Here is a 21,781-nt window from a genome sequence, read left to right as displayed (position 1 = left end):
ACAGCCTTAAATGCAAAATCGAATGAAAGGTATATATGGGAGCTATATCTAAATCTGAACTGATTTTTATGAAATTTTGCACATTCATTGAGACTATACAAAAATGACTCCACGCCAAATTTGGCGAAGATCGGACCAAAATTGTGGCTTCTACAGATTTAAAAGGCCAAATCGGATGAAAAATATATATATGGGAGCTATATCTAAATCTGAACCGATTTTCATGAAATTTTCCATATATTTTAAGATCGATAACAAAATAGTCCGTGGCAAATTTTGTGCAGATCGGTTGAAAATTGTAGCTACTTCGGCCATTTAAGTGCAAATCGGGCGAAACATATATATGGGAGCTATATCTAAATCCGAACCGATTTTTATGGAATTTGGCACACATATAGAGACGTCAAATAAAACACCCCATGCCAAATTTTGTAATGATCGGTAAAAAATTGTGGCTTCCACAGCCTTAAACGTCCATATCGGATGAACAATATATATGGGAGCTATATCTAAATCTGAGCCGATTTTTTCAAAATCAATAGCGTTTGTCCTTGGGCCAAGAAAGTGACATGTGTAAAATTTCGTGACAATCGGACAACAAATACGACCTGCACTTTGATAACAAGAATACATGGACTCACAGACGGACAGAAGGACAGACGGACATGGCTAAATCGAATCAGAGAGTGATTCTGAGTCGATCGGTATACATATCAATGGGTCTAGCTCTTCTCCTTCTTAGCGTTGCAAACAAATGCACAAATCTATAATACAATGTACCAAATTGGTGGTAGACAATTGCACCAAATATAGCGGTCCTAAACTGAAGAATAAGTTACCTGTCACAGGACATATCCTACAGGGAATGACAAATTTCAATTATCATAACTTTTATGATAATTTTTTAAAAAGTCGCTTAATGTTTGTTAAAAATTTCTTATCCGTTAAATATTTTTGCTTGCTAATGTTACCTCCCTTAAAAATACTTGCAAAGTATACTCATGGTTTTCGAACTGTCCCAGGACCTATCCTACGGTGTTAGAATGGTGGGAATTCGTCACCTCGTGACTGGTCCCTATCATCAGAGGACCTATCCCGTGACAGGTTTAGGACCTGTGTCATTTCCCGTAGGATGCTATCAGCTATCAAGGTACAGGTTGTATATTGTTATACATCCACCATCAAATGCGTCACTTTTTAGACCCAGGGAAAAACGCTTTCAATTTTAGAAAAATCAGTATGGACATAGATATAGGTCCCATATATATTTTTCTAACGACATCTTCTTGCAATGCCATAGCAATCGGATTTTTGTGTACCGGATTGACCCAATGGAACCCAGGGGCTGCCGCCTCAGTGTTCGTCCGTTTTTAGTTATAGGAGTGGTACATCCCGGAGTGAGATCTCCGCAAGCTTCTGGTCCGTTTCGGTATTGAAGAGAACCCCATACCCTGGTTCTGTTCCTTCTTCACCATCGTTCGTTATCGGCATATCTCTTGTATGGAGTAGGTGCATTTCCGATCTTGCTCTGGTCTCTCTGGGGTATAGTCGCATTGAATATATTGCAAGGTGTTGTGCGAACATAAACAGCAGTGGGTCGCAAGCGTCGAAGACGTCGCAACACCCCTGCCGCAATTTTCTTGCAATCGTATGCTGACCGAGGCAGGATCTACGAAATATTAGATGTTATGAGTCGGGATGACATATTGTTTGCAGCGATCCAGAAGACACCTGCAGCCTGCACAATTGTGACGGATACATGATGCTACGTTAGGATCGCATATGGAGTGGAGATGGGGGATTGGTCTTCGTGATACAACATTCTGTATAGATCTCGCATGCGCCTGATGCTGGTGACCGCTATATAGAATGTATGGCGATAGCAGTCAAGTCCGGTACTGCCAAGATGGAACTATACTATGTTTACATACCGCCGGTTGGTAGTTGGGAACCAGTTAATGGCCAAGTTTGCAGGCCCAACAGTAGTGGCCTACTATCTGATGCTGGTGACCTCTATATAGAATGTATGGCGATAGCAGTCAAGTCCGGTACTGCCAAGATAGTGCTATACTACGTGTACATACTGCCGGCTGGTAGTTGGGGACCAGTTAATGACCAAGTATACAGGCCCGACAATAGTGGCCTACTGTCTGGCCGTAGTTGCCTGGTTCTAGAGGACTTTAATGAGCATCACGTTTCATAGCATTCTCCCCTAGGTATCGACCAGCGGGACATAGCTTTGGCAGAGCAGATTTAAGGCTCCACATTCTGCACAGTGAATGAGCTTGTCCCCACTAGGATTTCCAGTAGGCTCAGCAGCTCGCCAGATATTTTCCTTGCATCCCCTGATCTCCTGAGTGACGTATCTTGGCATCAGATCACCTCCCCATAACACTTAAAATCGACCGATCAACCGACTTAATAACCTCTGAACGCCGGTGGTTTATAAATTAGACGAAGGCCGCTTGGGTCTGGTTCAGAGAGTACATCCATCGCCGCTTAAGTGAGCTGACTCCCCCCTCAAAAGTGCTGGTTGTAGAGAGGAAATTCCAAGACATCGTTAAAGCAGCAGCCGCTCGCTTTTTATTACCTGGTCGACTACCCCAAGTGCCATATAGACTGATCTGCTGATTTAGGGTCTTAAAACCATTACAGGCGTGTTACGCGATTTCGCTTAAGTTTAGGGCAGAAAGTTGTTTAGATAATTTGCAAATTTACCTATGAATATTCCATTCAGGAATAGGGACAAACTTCCCACAGTACTGCACCCAGGCGTTCAGCGTCATAAGAAGACATGCTTACCTCTGCACTACGCCTGCGCCTTAGATCCCTTGCCATTCCTGCCAATTATGGTCGAAATCAGACTTAAGTGCTATTTAGACCGATCTCCCGGTTTAGCGGCTTCATGCCATAAACAGCGAATTTTTTGCCCGATTTCGCTTACATTTGGAAAATTGACTTGTATAAGACATCTGCTTTAACTGAATACAGATCCGCCCTATATGGATGTAGCTATGGTTTATTTGGCATGTCTTAAATAGGATTATATGCATGTCTTTGGTGGTTGGTATCCAAAATTTGGAGTAAATAAAAGATGAGCTTTATATCGAAATCGGTTTCAAGGGTTTTACCCATGTTTTTCGTTAAAATTTACCATCTATCGGTTCTTTTAAAATCTGCGGTTTAAAACCCGGAACATAGCCATTGACAATATAATATTGTCTCTGGAATATAAAGGCGTAAAAGTGGTCGAGTATGCTGATTACGTGGCAATTACGGTTAGGGGAAAATTTCCCAGCACTCTAAGAGATATACTTCAGGAAGCTCTATGTGCAACAGCAAACTGGGATACCGAGAGAGGTCTGGGTATAAATCCGTGCAAGACAGATGTAGTTCTTTTTAGCACGTGATACAATTTGCCTACAGTGGAACCTGTCTCCTTGGGTGGAGAGAATGTTCCATATACAGAAAGCGCAAAATACCTGGGAAAGGTCAAGAAACTCAACTCTTGTCCTATACCCCTGTAAGAGAGCCATTGGCAAAAGTTGGGGTGTTTAGACCGCGTGTCATGCATTGGGTATATACTGCAGTTGTCAGACCTATAATGCTATATGGTGTTGTGGTCTGGTGGACAGCGTTTCAACCACCTACTGCTCAAAACTTAACCGGATCCAAAGGATGGATTGTTTATGCATCACAGCCGCACTGAGGACGACACAATTTGATGCACTGAATTCAAAGCAACATCTTATGCTTCTGGACATTGTAGCTACCCAAATTCCAAGGACCACTGCCGTTAGGTTAAGTGAGCTTTCTCATTGGTCATGTGGCGGCTACGGACACTGTGTTATCCTTGATACAATATCCGACGTTCCAGGCAGTTTAGATTACACCCTTCCTGATCCGCTTTTTTGTAAAAAGTACTGTACCACTATTCCTGATAGAACCGATTGGAACTACGATATCGCTGGTAACAGAAGTTACATAGACTTCTATACGGATTGTTCCAAACTAAACGACCAGGTGGACTTTGGGGTGTACTCTAAAGATCAAGAACTGGTCATATCGAAAAGGTTACCCGATCACTGCAGTGTGTATCAAGCAGAGCTCCTTGCAATTAAGGAAGTGGTGGAATGGCTAAGATATAATGTCATTACGATGATTGGCATAAATATCTTCTCAGACAGCCATTAAATCCCTGGAGAACGTATTTCTAAACACAAAAACCGCCCTCGACTGTCCCAGATCTCTCAACGAGATGGCTGAACTGTTCAAAATTCGCCGGTTCTGGGTGCCGGGCCACAGAAATATTCAAGGGAATTGTAGAGCGGACGAGCTTGCGAGATTAGGAACTACCCTACACTTTCTATGCATACTGAAATCTGTGGGTATGCCTCTAGCGACATGAAAGCTAAGGTTTCAGGACCAGGCCCGATGGTAGATGGTCACACAGAGGGGGCTGTGAGCATTCAAAAACTATGTGGCCTAATCTAGACTTGAAGAGGTCTACTGCTTTGTAAAGCGAACGAGCTTTCGAGACAAGGACCTACCCTAACATACCATGGATATTGGAATCTGTGGGTATGCCTCTAGCGACATTTAAGCTAAGGTTTCACGACCAGGCCCGAAAGACAACGAATGGTAAATGGTCACAAAGAGGGGGCTGTGAGCATTCAAAAACTATGTGGCCTAATCTAGATTTGAAGAGGTCTACTGCTTTGCAGTCATTGGCTAGAACAGACGTCTCAGTCATTGTGTCCGTCAAGACAGGCCACTGTCTAATCGGAAAACATGCTGACAGACTGAAGGTTGCCAGCAACGACTTTTGCAGAAGCTGTAAGAACATCGAAGAAGAAAAGACTATAGAACTCCTTCTGTGTGTGTGGCCTTTGAGAACTTTGTCTGATTTAGCGAATGTAATCATTTGCAAGTTATTGGGCTTTTTAAAGCGATCTGGTTGGTTCAACGGTAAGAACTAGAAGGCATCTCCCTCTTCTGTTCCTGTGGTATCACAATGGACGAAAACGTCTAAGTGAGTCTGATGGCAGACTGCCACTTAAACTTAAACCTAACCTAATCTCGCTGAGAACTGTTATTCAAAATATCCGATTTATCGATCACTCTAGTGGTGTTGTTTCCGATGAAATTAATGTGATTAGATTTTTTGCTGTGTAATTAACGCAAGTCTGAACTTAAGGGCAAACATGAGCATCATTATCTTGAAATAGGAACTACAATGGTCTTATTTGCATGATGTTCAATGATAGGTTCTTTTCACCATTTCGCTTTATTATAACATTATTATCTGCATAAAAATCGGCTTTAAGCCATATCCTCTAGATTAATGCCAAGCAACCAACCAACGAACAATCTGGGCAAATTTTTTCCATTAAACCGAGATTACATTTAATAATCCAAAGCAAAAATAAAGCTGAATATATGCGAGAAGCATAGTAATTTAATAATTCAACATATTTTACAATGCCCCGTGGCTGGATTTGTGCATCCCCACCTATAGGGCATCCTAGTGGAAAAAGCACTCTCATTTGAAAACCATAATCATAATGCCACAATTAGCTCCCCTTTGTACCACCACAGCAGAGAAACATTTCACATCCCCATGAATACGTGAGAAAGGAAATGTGGTCAACACTTCGTAGGCCACGGCTTCACCTTAGCCTTTGGTGGAAGGGGAGCATGGCGTAGAATAATTTGAATGAAATGGATCCCACCACAATTGCCCGGGAAGTAGATGGTGTTTTTTCTATGAAGCGCAGAGAATGCCACCACGGTTGGGGCATTGACTACTACTACTACTACTACAACAGCAACAACAAAACCAGAGTCCGTCCAACAGCATGCCATTAGACGACACATTTTGGTATTATGCAAATGCCAAAGTGTTTTTGCTGTTTCACTCCTCAAAGAACGAGGAGTGAACCGCAATCGAGTGAAAACAGATGCCCGCAACAGCTCGCACGCCAAAACCAATTTTGCCGTAGTTAAGAAGGTGTAAGAGTAAATTTTTGATAGTTTAAATTATAACAAAAAAAAAAAAATTATCGACAGAATCACACTAAACAGCATAAGGAAACACAGATTTTCTGGTACAATGTGCAGTTCAACAGAATTTTCTGTTTCAAATAAAAATTGAGAGTGCTTTAAGTTGGTGCCCGCCATACGTATGTCCTCCAACAGAATCGCAAATGACAAATTTTGAGTGATAATATGGGAGGTATATCCCGTTATAGCTCTTCCCTAGTCTCAAGTGAGAGTTATCTCGAGTCATGGACAGATTTGCACTCCCACCAACCTACATCAATAAAAAGGAGTCGTCCAAAACTTCGTGCGGCTACCTGATAACGTCCAAAAGTTGAACATGTCCACCCATCAGGCAAAAATTATAGACGGACGTCCATAAAATAATACCATGTTAGTTTTTCTTAATGAATCGTTATCTACAGTCTTTAAGGGTTAATGTCTCTGACATATTTTTATACCCTCCACCAAAGGATGGGGGTTTACTAATTTCGTCATTCTGTTTATAATACCTCGAAGTATGCGTCAAAGACCCCATAAAGTCTATATATTCTTGATCGTCGTGATTTTAAGTCGAACTAGCCATGTCCGTCCATCTGTCCGTCCGTCCGTCCGTCTGTCTGTCGAAAGCACGCTAACTTTCGAAGGAGTAAAGCTAGCCGCTTGAAATTTTGCACAAATACTTCTTATTAGTGTACGTCGATCGGGTTTGTAAATGGGCCATATCGGTCCATGTTTTGATATAGCTGCCCTATAAACCGATCTTGAGTCTTGATTTCTTGAGCCTCTAGAGGGCGCAATTCTTACCCGATTGGAATGAAATTTTGCACGAGGTGTTTTGTTATGACTTTCAATAACTGTGCTATATTAGGTTCAAATCGGTCCATAATCTGATATAGCTGCCATATAAACCAATCTAAGGTCTTGACTTCTGGAGCCTCTAGGCGGCGCAATTCTTATCCGATTGAAATGAAATTTTGCACTACGTGTTTTGTTATGACTTTCAATAACTGTGCTATATTAGGTTCAAATCGGTCCATAATCTGATATAGCTTCCCTATAAACCGATCTTGGGTCTTGACTTCTTGAGCCTCTAGAGGGCGCAATTCTTATCCGATTGGAATTAAATTTTGCACGAGGTATTTTGTTATGACTTCCAACAACTGTGCTAAGAATAGTTCATATCGGTCCATAATCTGATATAGCCTCCCTATAAACCGATCTTGGGTCTTGACTTCTTGAGCCTCTAGAGGGCGCAATTATCATCCGATTGGATTGAAATTTTGCACGACTTTTTTTGTTATGATATCCAACAAGTGTGCTAAGTATGGTTTAAATCGGTTCATAACCTGATATAGCTGCCATATGAACCGATCTTGGGTCTTGGCTCCTTGAGCCTCTAGCGGGCGTAATTCTTATCTGTACGGCTTGAAATTTTGCACGAGGTGTTTTGTTATGACTTTAAACAACTGTGCCACGTATGGTTCAAATTGGTCCATAACATGATATAGCTGCCATATAAACCGATCTGGGGTCTTGAATGTGGCATGAATCGGGTTAGAGCCTAATACAGCTCCCCTAAAACAGATCTTTCTTTTTTACTTCTTCGGCCTCTAATGTGCGCAATTCTTACTAGATTTGACTGAAATTTTACACAATGACTTCTTCTATGATCTCCATTATTCGGTTCAATTATGGTCCGAAATGAACCATTACTTTATATTGTTCCAATTACAGACCATTTATTTTCTTTTATCCTTATTTTTTGCCTAAGAAAACATGCCGGGAAAAGAACTCGACAAATGCGATCCATGGTGAAGGGTATATAAGATTCGGCTCGGCCGAACTTAGCACGCTTTTACTTATTTTTGTCTTCATTTATTGCTTACTCCTAAGATTTGTCCGGAAATTTCACCATTTCAGGGAGTTCTGCAGGATGACAATAACGCGTAGCACATACATACCGCATTTAAAATCGCCATCCAAAATAACACAAATCCATTTGTTTTGACAAACCAAGAATAACAGATAAGGAATGATTTTAATGTAAGAAAAACCCTTGGCAATGAATCACCACCAGAAGGTCATGGAAGTAAGGCAATAAAATATTCTGAGCAATGAATTATTTAAATATGCAAATCCCTACATAGGGAGGGATCTATACAGGGAAAGGAATGCCATAGATTACCACTTACCTCCTAAAGTCTCTACTCCAACAGGCATAAATGACAGGGTTCATGCACGAATTGATCCAGCCCAGCCAAGTGACCACGGCAGAGACAATTTCCTCATGCTCAATGCATTCCATGCAGAAGCCGGACAAAAGATTTACTACGAAAAATGGCAGCCAGCAGACTATGAAGACGCCCATCACTATGCCCAGGGTTTTGGCAGCTTTTTTCTCCTTGGCAAATTTGGCCAGTTTGCGGGACCACGAAAAGTTCTTGCCACCCATGTGCCGGTGGCGGGCCAGGCCGTTGTTGTGCAATGCCGATAGCGGCTCATCATCCGGCTCTTCAGGCGTTGAGGTGGTGGTGCCCGCATTACTATGATTATGGTGTGAGGTACGGTGGTGGTGGTGAGCGTGCGGATGATGTTGCGAACCTCCGCTGGGTCCGCCGCCCAGTGAACCGTGCAGCGCCTGATGGTGAGAGCTGGTGGAAGGTTCTCGTGTGGTACCGCCGCGATGGATACGCAACGTTAGCTGCAGTTCACCGGAGGCCATGAGCACCTGTTTGGTGCCGATCTTCAGTGAACGCGTCTGTATCACTGCCGCTCGATAAATGCGGCAATAGGTGAATACCATCACGAGGAGCGGCAGGTAAAATGATATTGTCGAGGAGAACACCAAGTAGCCCAAGTGCTCCGTAAAGGTGCACTTGTATGCAGGCATCTCACCATCACGGGCTGCCCGCCACCACACGATTGCGGGAAAACTTATGGCACTCGAGCACACCCACACAGCGCAGATGAGAGCTGCCGCCCGTTTTACGGTCATGCGCATGGGATACGAAAACGGATCTGTGATGGCCCAATAACGGTCCAGTGATATGACGCACAGGTTGAGTATGGAAGCCGTACTAAAGAGCACATCCAGTGATCTCCAGATATCACACCAATCTGTCCCAAAGAACCAAGTATTCTCCAATACCTCGTACAGGGCAGAGAAAGGCATCACAACCAAACCCACGAGACAGTCTGCCACTGCCAGACTGGTGATGAAATAATTGGTAGCCGTGTGCAGATATCGCTCTCTTATGACGGCCAGGATGACCAGCGAGTTGCCAAAGACGGTGGCGAACGAGAAGAGGAACAGAAACGACAGCAGGCTGACCCTGTCATTGGGCAGGGAGCTGAGGAACTCGGACAGATCGGGATCTTGAGGTATGCTGGTGCTGTTGAAAGTATCCGCAGGTGTGGTGAAGGTATCGAGGGGAGTGTTCGACGACGCAGTGCTTGATATGGGCCCCGAGATGGCATCACCGCGCTCCAGGAAGCCATTGAAATAGTAGAACAGGTCATCGGAGATGTTGAAGCTCGAATAGAACTGAGACGGAGGTGTAACTGGCGCTGTGCTGGTGTGATTGTCGTTTCTTGCGATGGCGGGGGAGTGCGGTACTGCAGCTGCTGCTGAGGCTTGTGGGTATTGTTGCGGTGAGAGGTTTTGATGTTGTGACTCCGGATCTTGAGCAGACGGCTGTTCCATGCTGCTAAACGCTCTCGGTAGGGAAGCGGCCAGTGGTTGTAGTAGGGCGGCATATTCCCAATATTGAATTGTTCGGTTAACTGTGCTGGCGCTGGCAAGGTGTGATGATGTAACGTTTCCAAAGTGGCCGATTGCATTATTCATTATCATTTGTCATTTATGTTAAGACCAAAAATGTTTTTCTCTTCGAGGTCGTTGTGCTGGGCCGGTACATGAATATGTTGCTTAGATTTTTCTGTTATCTCAGCTAACGCTTTAGTGGCAGCTGTGACATAGATAGGGCCTGGCAAAGCTCCACAAGTTGTTAGAATAAAGTGTTTGCGAAAACATTTTCGGTGATATATGCTGAAATAAACAGATACAAAAATGTTTTTAGTGTTAAAAGCACAAACTTTTAGTTTAATTGTCTTATATTGAATTTTTATTTTACTTTGACTCATTTTTTTACCCACCACCAAAGGATGGGGGTTTATTCATTTTGTCAATCTGTTTGTAACTTATCGAAGTAGTTATGTCCGAAAGGGCGTGCTGGCCTGGCTAGAAACATTTTTCGATATAGCTGCTACGAGTTCATAAACGTTGCATTTTCCCCGGATTTTGCCGAAATATACCGAAACTTAAAATTTTTATACAGACAACCGTGGCAATCATTTAGCCATTCCGTTTGCAACAAATCAAAATATCCGTTTTCGACCCAAAAAAACATATATATTTTAGATAGTCTTAAAATTCTACTACGATGTTCGTGTGTCCGAATCTGTGAGTCTGTCAGTTCTAATCACTATAAAGTCCTTAAAAATTCAGATATTAAGCTGAAATTTAGTACAGACCCTTTTCTTAGTACCCAGGGTTACGTTCTTGAATGGGAAAAATCGGACTATATTTGGGTTATAGCTGCCTATGGACCCATCTTCTGATAAAGGGTTCTTACTACATAAAAGCCGCATTTGTTATCAGATTTCTCTGCAATTACAAACTACTATTCAGCTTCCCATGAATAATTCATTACAGAACATGAGTGCAGTCCGATTAAAGAAAAGAGTAAAGGGTAGTTCTTCATCAATTCCAACTCTTGTTAAGGACGATCAAACGTTCACTGACCCGGTTGATAAGGCTAACCTGTTGGCTGATACATTTGAAGGGAACTCTTCCCCGCCGGATAGCAATCAACCACTTCCCTCAATCGAAAATGTATCTGGCGTCATGCCCAAAATATTTTTTCGAACTCGTGGAGTTGGATGGCATGTCAACACTTGTCTTACGCAAGTGTTCTTCGAAGCTCGCTCATCCATAACGCAACCTTTTCAACCTTGCCTACCGTGCGTGAGTCTTCCTGGTGCGTTGGAAGGTTACGAATGTTCAGCCAATACCCAAGAAGGGTGAGGCAAACAACCCTGCGAATTATCGGCCAATTGCGATATGCTCCGCTCTCTCCAAGTCCATAGAGAGCATGGTTTATCACCATCTTGTGAGGTATTTAGAGTCTAATGGCCTTCTAAGCGACCAACAGTATGGGTTCCGCAGAAATTGCTCTACGGGCGACCTCATGGCACTTCTGTCGCAACGTTGGAGTCACTCAATCCACCAGTTTGGTGAGAGTAAGGTTGTCGCTCTGGATATCTCCAAGGCATTTGATAGGATCTGGCACGGTGCACTACTATCAAAGCTTGTCGCATTTGGTGTCGGTAATGGCTTCGTTCGATTTATTTCGAGCTTTCTCAGAGATCGCACTATTCGAGTCGTTATAGATGGGTTCTCATCCTATGAGCACAAATTGACCGCAGGTGTACTCCAGGGCTCTGTTCTTTCTCCTTTCTAATTTTCATCAGCGACCTATTGGGTCAGACATCAATTGCGGATGGATGACAGTAATCTCTGTCATTCGACCATAGGCCGAGTCTTCGAGAGATTGAGGACAAGAGACGGGTTATGGACGATACACTCTGCCAGGATTTGCTGGCCATTTCTGAGTGGGGTCGAATGAATCGAGTAGATTTTAATGCACGGAAGACTCAGTGTTGTTTGTTGTCACACAAACGATTCGCTGATCCATTACTATCATCTTTGTCTATCAACGGTGTAGATGTTGAACAATCAGAAGCTCTTGATGTTCTAGACATGAAAATACAAAGTGATGTCAGTTGGGCTAAACATGTATTGGAAGTGTCGAAAGAAGCATTCAAGTGTTTAGGCTTTCTTAAACGGTGTAAGAATTACATCACTCCGTCTGATCTTCTTAACATCTACACCACCGAAAATGGAGTACAACTCACATGTATGGGCTGGAGCTTAAAAATCATCCCTGGAGCTACTAGACCCTGTACAGAGGAGAGCGATGGCGTTGATTGGGGACAATGGGTTATCCAACTCTATTGCCTCCCTTCATCATTGTCGCAATGTGGGTTGTTTGGCGCTGATCTATCGGTACTTTCATGGTGCGTGTTCGTCGGATATTCGTCTTCTTATTCCTGATGTAAGGATGTATGTCAGGGATACTAGACATTGCAGGAACTCACACCCGTTAGTAATTGATTGTCCAGCGGACCGCACAATGCATTATAGAGAGAATTCTTATTTCGCCCCAACCGTTCGTATGTGGAATCGACTTCCGGCTAATGTTTTTCCCACCCACTTTGACATCCAAAGATTTAAGACAAATGTCAACACTGCATCCTTTCCCCCCCTCCAATTCCAAATTTCCTCTCGCCAACGCAATGCACTGCGTTCATAGGGGACATCCCCTGTGTGTTGGCTGACAGAAAAAAAAAAGTTTAAGCTCATTTATAATTGGCCTCCTTTCTTATGTCGAGCCCGAAGTGCGTGCCGCATAGCGACATAACTTGGTAGAGAAGTTTTAACACAGCATAATACCTCGTAAATGTAGCCAGCATTAGTAAGAGGATAACCACATCTGAAATTTTTTCTAATGTTCACTTCAGGGTTTGAACCTAGACTTTCAGGGTCATTGTCGGACAAGCTATTCTCTGCGCCACGGTGCCGATGGAAATTTCAAGCAATGAGTTATCTTAACACTGCCGACATTCGATCCGAATATGGTGCAGATTACACCATATTTATACATAGTTCCCATATAACCCGATCTGCCGACTTAGGTTATCAAAGCCCTTAAAGCCGCTTTTCTTACACAATTTGGCTTAAAATTGAAACAGTGAGTTGCTTAAGCTTCTCGCCATCAAGCCCATTAAAGGCGCATTTATTATTCAATTTCGCTGACGCTGAACGCCATAGGCGCGGTCATCGTCTCCTAATGCTTGCCACATTTGTGAGTTACAATGCCATGTTGAAGCTTCTACCAAAAAGGTTAGGCACTGGGGCACTCCGTTCGTAGTCGGCTATAAAAAGAAAAACCCTTATCATTGGGCCTTAACTTGAATCGGACATCACTTATTGATATGCCATAGGCTTGCCTTTGTTCCTTAATGGAATTTGTAATTTGAGTTGTATTAAGAATCGATATAGACCAAATCGCCCGCATTTAGATGTAGCTATCATAATGACCAATCGGCCCGATTTCACTCAAACCTGAAACAGTTCTTTACACTAGTTTCTGTGACATCAGCCCACATTTAGATATTGCTGTCATATAGACCGGTCTGGCGATTTAGATTCCTGAGTCCATTAAAGCCACACCTATTGGCCGATTTCGCTGAAATTCTCACCATCATTTTTGTTTGTTTCTTTCTTAATAGAGAAACTGTTCAAAGGAGTTTACACATTAAGATTCAAGATGAAGGGTATATAATATTCGGTTCAGTCGAACATAGCACATTTTTACTTGTTATAATTTATCTTCAATTATTCAATTTAAACCACATTATTTTTCCATAGAATAGTAAGTTGCTTGTTTCCTTCACCTGTCACCTTAGTTTTACATCAAAGCCATTTATCGCTGCACTATCTTTTCCATTTCACCTGCGTTAATGCTACAGCGTAGAAAATTTCCAGCATCAAAATGCGTCATATTTTCTGGAGTTTTCAATTTGATTAGATGTTAAGTTCATAGTTTGTTTACGCTTTTCGGTTAAACGTGAAAAGCCCAGATGGTGAAAAAGGAAACGGAAATGCAATTCGTAAAGAAAGTTATTTTTAATATTGTTCACCTTGAAATGCTATGAAAAACTGTTGCCTTTACTAGAACATCACCACCATTCCATAACCAATTATAGATAATGGGAAATAGGAAATTGCAAAAATATTATCGTTAAAGACACAAATCAAATGGAAATTGAATTTTAACAGCATCACAACACTTGGTGTTTTGAAAATGTAAGCGTCATATTTTTTTGCTTAAGGAAAACTTTACAAACTTAACTTTAGAAGGCCACCGTAGCGCAGAGGTTAGCATGTCCGTCGATGACGTTGTTTGTCTGGCTTCGAATCTTGGCGGGAATATCAGAAAATAAATTTTCACCTGGCAACATTTGTGAGGTACCATGTAGAACTTCTCTCCAAAGAGGTGTCGCACTGCGACACGCCGTTCGGACTCGGCTATAAAAAGGAGGCCCCTTATCATTGAGCTTAAAACTTTAATCGGACTGCACTCATTGATATGTGAGAAGTTTACCCCTGTTCCTTAGTGGAATGTTCATGGGCAAAATTTGCATTTTGCAAATTTTCAGCGGTGGTTATCCACCCATAATTAGAGCTTGTGAAACATCGATGGTACTATCGGTACTATCGATATTTTATTTTTTAGCTGAATATCGATTGCGATTTTGTTTATCGATACTATTGGCCAAATTAAGAAATTGGGTAATTAAAAATAAAGTAGGGCAATGCCGGCCTTTTGATACCTTACCCCATATGGAGTATGCAGCCAAACTCGTCGAAATTAAAATATGTTCAAATTGAAAAGATTAAAAATTAAAATTTGAAGAAGCAAGTTTATCATACCCACCACCAAAGGAAGGGGGTTTGCAATATATCCATTTAATATCGTAAAAATCTAAGACGATCTAGCCATGTCCGTCCGTCTGTCTGTTGAAATCACGCTACAGCCTTTAAAAATAGAGATATTGAGCCGAAACTTTGTACATATTCTTTTTTGTCCACAAGTAGGTTAAGTTCGAAGACGGGCTATATCGGACTATATATTGATATAGACCGATCCACCGATTTAGGGCCTTAGGCCAAAAAAAAGCCACATTTATTATCCGATTTTGCTGAAATTTGGGACAGTGAGTTATATTAGGCCCTTCGACATCCTTCTTCAATTTGGGTCAGATCGGTTCAAATTTGGATATGGCTGCCATATAGACCGATCCCCCGATTTAGGGTCTTAGGCTCATAAAAGCCAATTTTATTATCCGATTTTACTGAAATTTGGGACTGTGGGTTGTCTTAGGCTCTTCGACATTTTTCTGCAACTTGGACCAAATCGGTCCAGAATTGGATATAGCTGTCATATAGACTGATATCTCGATTTAAGGTTTTATGCCCATTAAAGCTGCATTCATTGTCCGATGTCATCGAAATTTGGGAAAGTGAGTTAAGTCCCTCCATATACTTCTGCAATATGGCACAGATCGGTCCAGATTTGAATATAGCTGCCATATAGACCGATCTCTCGATTTAAGGTTTTGAGCCCAAAAAAGGCGCATTTATTATCGGATTTTTCTGAAATTTGGGACAGTGAGTTGTGTTGGGCCCTTCGACGTCCTTCTTAAATTTGGCTCAGATCGGTCCAGATTTGGATATAGCTGCCATATAGACCGATCTCTCGATTTAAGGTTTTGGGGCCATAAAAGGCGCATTTATTATCCGATTTTGCTGAAATTTTGGACAGTGAGTTGTGTTGGGCCCTTCGACATTATTCTTCAATTTGGCTTAGACCGGTCAAGATTTGGATATAGCTGCCATATAGGCCGATCTCTCGATTTAAGGTTTTGGGCCCATAAAAGGCGCATTTATTATCCGAGATCGTCGAAGTTTAGAACAATAAGTCATGTTAGGCCCTTTGACATCCATCTTCAATTTGGCTTAGATCCGTCCTGATTTGGATATGGCTGCCATATAGACCGACCTCACGATTTAAAGCTTTGGGCCCTTAAAAGGCGCATTTATTATCTGATGTCGACGAAATTTAATCTCGATCTCACGATTTAAGTTTTTGGGCGCTTAAAAGGCGCATTTATTGTTCGATGTCGCCGAAATTAGGGACAGTGAGTTGTGTTAGGGACTTCGACATCATTCTTCAATTTGGCTCAGACCGGTCCAAATTTGGATATAGCTGCCATAAGGACCGATCCTCCGATTTAGGGTCTTAGGCCCATAAATGCCACATTTATTATCCGATTTTGCTGAAATTTGGGACAGTGAGATGTGTTAGACCCTTCGACATCCTCCTTCAATTTGGCTCAGATCGGTCCAGATTTGGAAATTGCTGCCATATAGACCGATCCTCAGATTTAGGGTCCTAGGCCCAAAAAAGCCACATGAGTTGGCTTTGAGAGATGGTTTGAGCTGAATGAATTTGTTTGAGAGATGGTTTGAGTTGACTTTACGCATTGTGTATGCAACTTAATTTAATACAAGTTTAACTATTTTTGCTTAACAATCTAAAGTTCCTGCCCTTATCTCAAGCGTTTAAGAAATAAATTCGTTTAACAAAACTCATTCCCAGAATATAAAATTTCATTTTAATGGCATAATCTTTTATCCAGTAGTGACCGCTTTGTCTGTGCTCATCGCTCCGATTTTCTCAGAAGAGGTTATTCAGTCCATGTGTTTAATGGAAATTCTTTTCCACTGATATATGTTTTCACTGAATGCTGTAATCTTTAAGCCTTCTAAAGAGGCGAACTGTTGACGAGGAGTCAAAGTGGAAGGCAAAGGACATCAACAAAAACCATAGGAAACCAAGGGGGGATAATACTGCGTGGGTTAATAGCAAACTGTGTTAAGGCTGTTGCAAGTGCTTAACAACATATATTTTTTTTATAATTTGTACAAGTTATTCAGGAACACACACATACAAGTATAAGAGGTTTTCACTGCATTTGCTGGACTTGGAGTAGTATTGCCGCCAAAAAAAATATATATATTTCTCAAACTTTTGTCGCTTTCATTTATGTAAGCCTGTTACAGGCCTGTCACATTTATGATTATTTTATCGGTTTCTTCTTCTCCAAAGTGGAGTCGAGCTTTCTTCTTTGTAATTTCTTAGCATTTCATTAAACTTAACCCAATTATTTGAATATTCTTCACCATAGAAAGGGGTTGTCATTCAGTTTAAATTATCCCCAGTTAGTAAAAAGAGGCAAACGGCAACACTGATATTGAATTACGAAAATGCACCCGTAGCTGAAATATTATCCTAAGATAACCAACCGTTCAACGTCATATGAGAAGTATTCTACATACCATAGATAGTGCAAATTACATTTCAATGTAGCCCACTAAAGGGGATATAGGATAACGAATATGCCAATGTTATATGGCAATAAGTGTGTGTGTGTGTGTTTGTCTATCTGCATGTTGGTGTTGGCAAATATAGAGATTTGCAAGGATACTCAATAAAATACTGTCATATAATAATATAGACTTTATAGTATGGGTAAAAGGAAAAAATTTAAGTTGAAGTAACGACGAAAGCCAAAATTTATGCAGAATATGATCCCTCAGAGGATAATGTATATTGTATCCATGCTATGTTTGATTATATGTGAGTTATGAATACCAAGTTTTAGTGGATGTGTGTGAACATGACTCGTATTAATTTAAATTGATTATGTCATAATAGCGTAAGGACCTTAAAAATAAAGTGAAAGGTATACATTTAGAAAATAACATTTCCCCATAACGAAAGTTTATTGGAAATTTAAAATATGATGTGTAATGACAAGGTTATTAAAGGGATCGATAACGCCCATCAACTCAATTGGTTGTGTAATGGAATGAAGAAGAAATTAACTTTAGTTAGTAGAAGAAATATGGTAGAGAGATATTTCGATATGTCAAGTCCAGTGACAAACAAGTAAAAAGGTGGTTATCCAAAGCCGGGCCGAACTTTGGATAACCACCACCTCTGGTATATATGTAAACCACCTTTCATCAAAATTCGGTGAAAATTGGATACCTTATGTCCCATAGCAGTTATATCCAAATCTAGACCGATATGTGCGATAATGGAAAACTATGTCAAGATGCTTAACCTAACTCACTGTCCCAAATTTCGCCGACATCGGACAATAAATGCGCCTTTTATGGGCCCAAACCTTAAATCGAGAGATCGGTCTATACGGCTTAACTTAACTCACTGCCCCAAATTTCGCCGACATCGGACAATAAATGCTCTTTATATGGCCCCAAAACCTCAAATCGAGAGATCGGTCTATATGGCAGCTATATCCAAATCTGCACCGATCTGTGCCATAATGAAGAAGTATGTCAAGGGGCTTAACTTAACTCACTGTCCCAAAATTTCGGCGACATCGGACAATAAATGCGCCTTTCACGGGCCTTAGACCCTAAATCGGAGGATTGTTCTATATGGCAGTTATATCCATATCTGGACCGATCTAAGCCAACTTGAAGAAGCATGTCGAAGGGCCCAACACAATTCACTGTCCCTAATTTCGGCGAAATCGGATAATAAATGTGGCTTTTATGGGCCTAAGACCCTAAATCGGCGGATCGGTCTATATGACAGCTATATCCAAATCTGAACCGATCTGGGCAAAATTGACGAAGAATGTCGAAGGGCCTAACACAACTCACTGTTCCAAATTTCAGCTAAATTGGATATTAAATGTGGCCTTTATGGGCCTAAGACTCTAAATCGGTGTGTCGGTCTACATGACAGCTATATCTCAATCTTTACCAATCAGGGCCAAATTGACGAAGAATGTCGAACGGCCTAACAAAACTCACTGTCCCAAATTTCAGCAAAATCAGATAATAAATGTGGCTTTTATGGGCCTAAGACCCTAAATCGGCGGATCGGGTTATATGGGGGATATACCAAGATGTAGTCCGATATAGCCCATCTTCGAACTTAACCTGCTTATGGAAAAAAAGAATCTGTGCAAAGTTTCAGCTCAATATCTCTATTTTTGAAGACTGTAGTGTGATTTCAACTGACAGACGGACGGACATGTCTAGATCGTCTTAGGTTTTAACGCTGATCAAGAACATATATACTTTATAGGGTCGGAAATGGATATTTCGATGTGTTGCAAACGGAATGGCAAAATGAATATACCCCCATACTTCGGTGGTGGGTATAAAAAGGTATTAAGGAGTCTAAAAAAATTTTTCTGAATACGATTTAAGGTCTTGGGCCCACAATAGGCGCATTCATTGTCCGATGTCACCGAAATTTGGGGCAGTGTTGGCCCCATTTTTTGCCCCATAATAGGCTCATTTATAATACAATTTCTTCGCAATTTGACACAGTGACTGATGTTAGACTTTTCGATATCCATGTCGTATATGGTTCAGATCGACCTATATTTGGATATGGCTACCAAAATTACCAATATTTTGTTATATATATTTACTAGCTGGACAGGGCCCACTTCGCTGCGCCTTCATTCGCTTTATATGGAACAAAGTTATCCGTTGAATGTTTATTTTTGACAATTGATGAGCTTTGAGTGAACCTTAAGAAATAGTATAACAATATAAATGCCTTTATCTGAATTCCATATCATCATTATTCGTCTGTGGATTCGCTCTGGGAGTTTAAGGTCATTTAAATTTGGATATTAAAGACTTATTTTAGCTTAAAAGACTTTATTGGGGCCCGATATTCTCATATGCATTTTGGTAGTGGGAAGTGCCCCAGGGTGTTGGTTGGATGGTTAAGGGGGTGTGCACCCCTACTCCCAAATACCTTTCATTTGAGCCCCAAATTGTCAAGATCGGTATGTCCAATTGAGGGATATTTTGTGGGGTGAGGTGGACCCTTAAGCACTTAGCCCTGAAAAAATATTAGCATCGTGCTCTACCCTCAAAACCATGTTTTAAAACCCTTATTGCCATTGGTTTAAAGGGAGTTTGTGAAATGAGGCGTCCCCCCAGACACTTGGCCACAAAGTGTTTATCTAATTAGTTTTTAAATCTCAAAGACCTTTTATTTGAGCCACATATTACCATGGTCGGCAAATTTTTACTATTTGGGGGGGGGGGGGAGGGTTTTTGGGGAAAGGGGCTGTGCCCCAAATACATGGTCCTACTTTTGGATATGAAATTCGTATTATACTTCCAAATACCTTTATTTGAACCCCATATTGCGTCGGTCAGTAAATAATTGCTGTTTGAGGGTTGTTTTTGGGGAAAGGATAGACACCCCGAAAATTAGTTCCAAAAGTGGGTACGAATTTCGTGCTCTGCTCCCCAATACCTTTCACTTGAGCCCCACATTGACATGGTTGGTAAATATGTCCGATTTACGGGTGTTTTGGGGAGTGAGGTGGTCGCCCAAACACTTAGCTCGGTTTGTAGGTTACTATAAGAGAGCACACAAAATTTCGCTTCAATCGCACCACCCATCTCAGAGATCTGGTATTTCTGAAAATTAGGGTATGGGTTATATCAAAAATGTAGTAACCTACTTTCACCAAGGGGTTTAGCCGTTTCTGAGTCTATAAGGAACACACAAGCAAACACAAATTGATATGTAACCCTCCACCGTAGGATGGGGGTATACTAATTTCGTCAATCTGTCTGTAACACCTCGAGGTATTCATCTGAGACCCCATAAAGTATCTATATTCTTGATCATCATGTCATTTTAAGTAGATCTAGCCATGTCCGTCCGTCCGTCCGTCTGTCTGTCGAAAGCACGCTAACTTTCGAAGGAGTGAAGCTAGCCGCTTGAAATTTTGCACAAATACTTTTTATTGGTGTAGGTCGGTTGGGATTGTAAATGGGCCAAATCGGTCCATGTTTTGATATAGCTGCCATATAAACCGATCTGGGATCTTGACTTCTTGAGCCTCAATTCTCATCCGTTTTGACACCTTCGGACCTTCAACATTCGTGTCTAATATGGTCTGAATCGATCAATAGCTTGATACAGCTCCCATATAAACCTATCTCCAGATTTTGCTTCTTGAGCCCCTACAAGGCGCAATTCTTATCCGAATGAACTAAAATATTCCAATGTTCAGCACTCATTTATGATCAGAATCGGACTATAGCTTGTTATATATAAATTATCTCGAGCTGGAATATGTTCGAAAAATCTCTATTTTGGTTAACCTTTATTAGTAATTTGCGGTTGTTTTGTCAGTCGTCAGTTTATTACATGTAGATGATAATTTTTGTATCATGCATCAAAATTGTCGAAATTTCCAAATTACTTACAACCATTTAATGGTTATGCCATTATCCATGACTTTGTAACACAATCTTACATTCATTCTTGGGGTTACTTTTGAATTCCTTTTCCCTGATTTCATTATGTGTTTGTTGTTATCAGTATGTTAATCAAGTTATTCACATTGTTATAAGCCAATTCCAGGCGGATCTGAGCGATATGAATATTCATTGAAAGTGAATATGGTAATAAAGAAAAATTGCCAACATAAAGAATATTAATTCAATGTGTAACACCGAACCGAGCATTACCATAACGATTGAGGGCAATAAAGCGCTATGACAAGGAAAGATTTAAGGTTAAACAAGTAGGGTTGGGCTGAAGTAGGGCGAATGCGAACTTTTGATACCCTACACCACATTGGATATGCAGGCTAAGTCGTCGAATTTAAAATTTGCTTATATTTGACTTTTTAAGTAGATCGATTGATAAATGGGCAAAGGTCTTTGAAGTGAATATCGGGTGATGCATATTTATGGGAGCTATATCTAAAACTGAAAAAAATTCTATAAAATTCATCAGTTACTAGAAGAGTTATAAGAGAAACTTTCGTGCCAACTTTTGTGAAGATCTAATAAAAAAATTACTAATTTATTGAGTATTATTCAAAATCGGACGAATATATAGCTGCCATCTCTAGATTTAAGGTTTTGGGCCGATAAAGGCTCATTTATTGTCCAATGTCGCCAAAA

At 41.1% G+C, this 21,781-nt stretch overlaps 1 protein-coding gene across 3 annotated transcripts in view; it reads right to left on the bottom strand.

Annotated features, from left to right (window-relative positions):
* Window positions 1-21,781, bottom strand: part of LOC106087268 (dopamine receptor 2) — a 161,551-nt gene that overhangs the window by 37,482 nt on the left and 102,288 nt on the right. For all 3 annotated transcript variants that reach the window (XM_059362565.1, XM_059362566.1, XM_059362564.1), the window contains exon 3: window positions 8,235-10,090. In XM_059362565.1, the coding sequence (XP_059218548.1) occupies window positions 8,235-9,895 (1,661 nt within the window). In that variant the 5' untranslated portion in view covers window positions 9,896-10,090. The remainder of the gene's footprint in view (window positions 1-8,234; window positions 10,091-21,781) is intronic.

The sequence above is a fragment of the Stomoxys calcitrans genome, chromosome 2, assembly GCF_963082655.1.
Source record: "Stomoxys calcitrans chromosome 2, idStoCalc2.1, whole genome shotgun sequence".
In the NCBI taxonomy this organism is placed as follows: domain Eukaryota; kingdom Metazoa; phylum Arthropoda; class Insecta; order Diptera; family Muscidae; genus Stomoxys; species Stomoxys calcitrans.
Note: the sequence above shows the minus strand (reverse complement) of the source record. Positions and strands in the feature narration are given on the sequence as shown.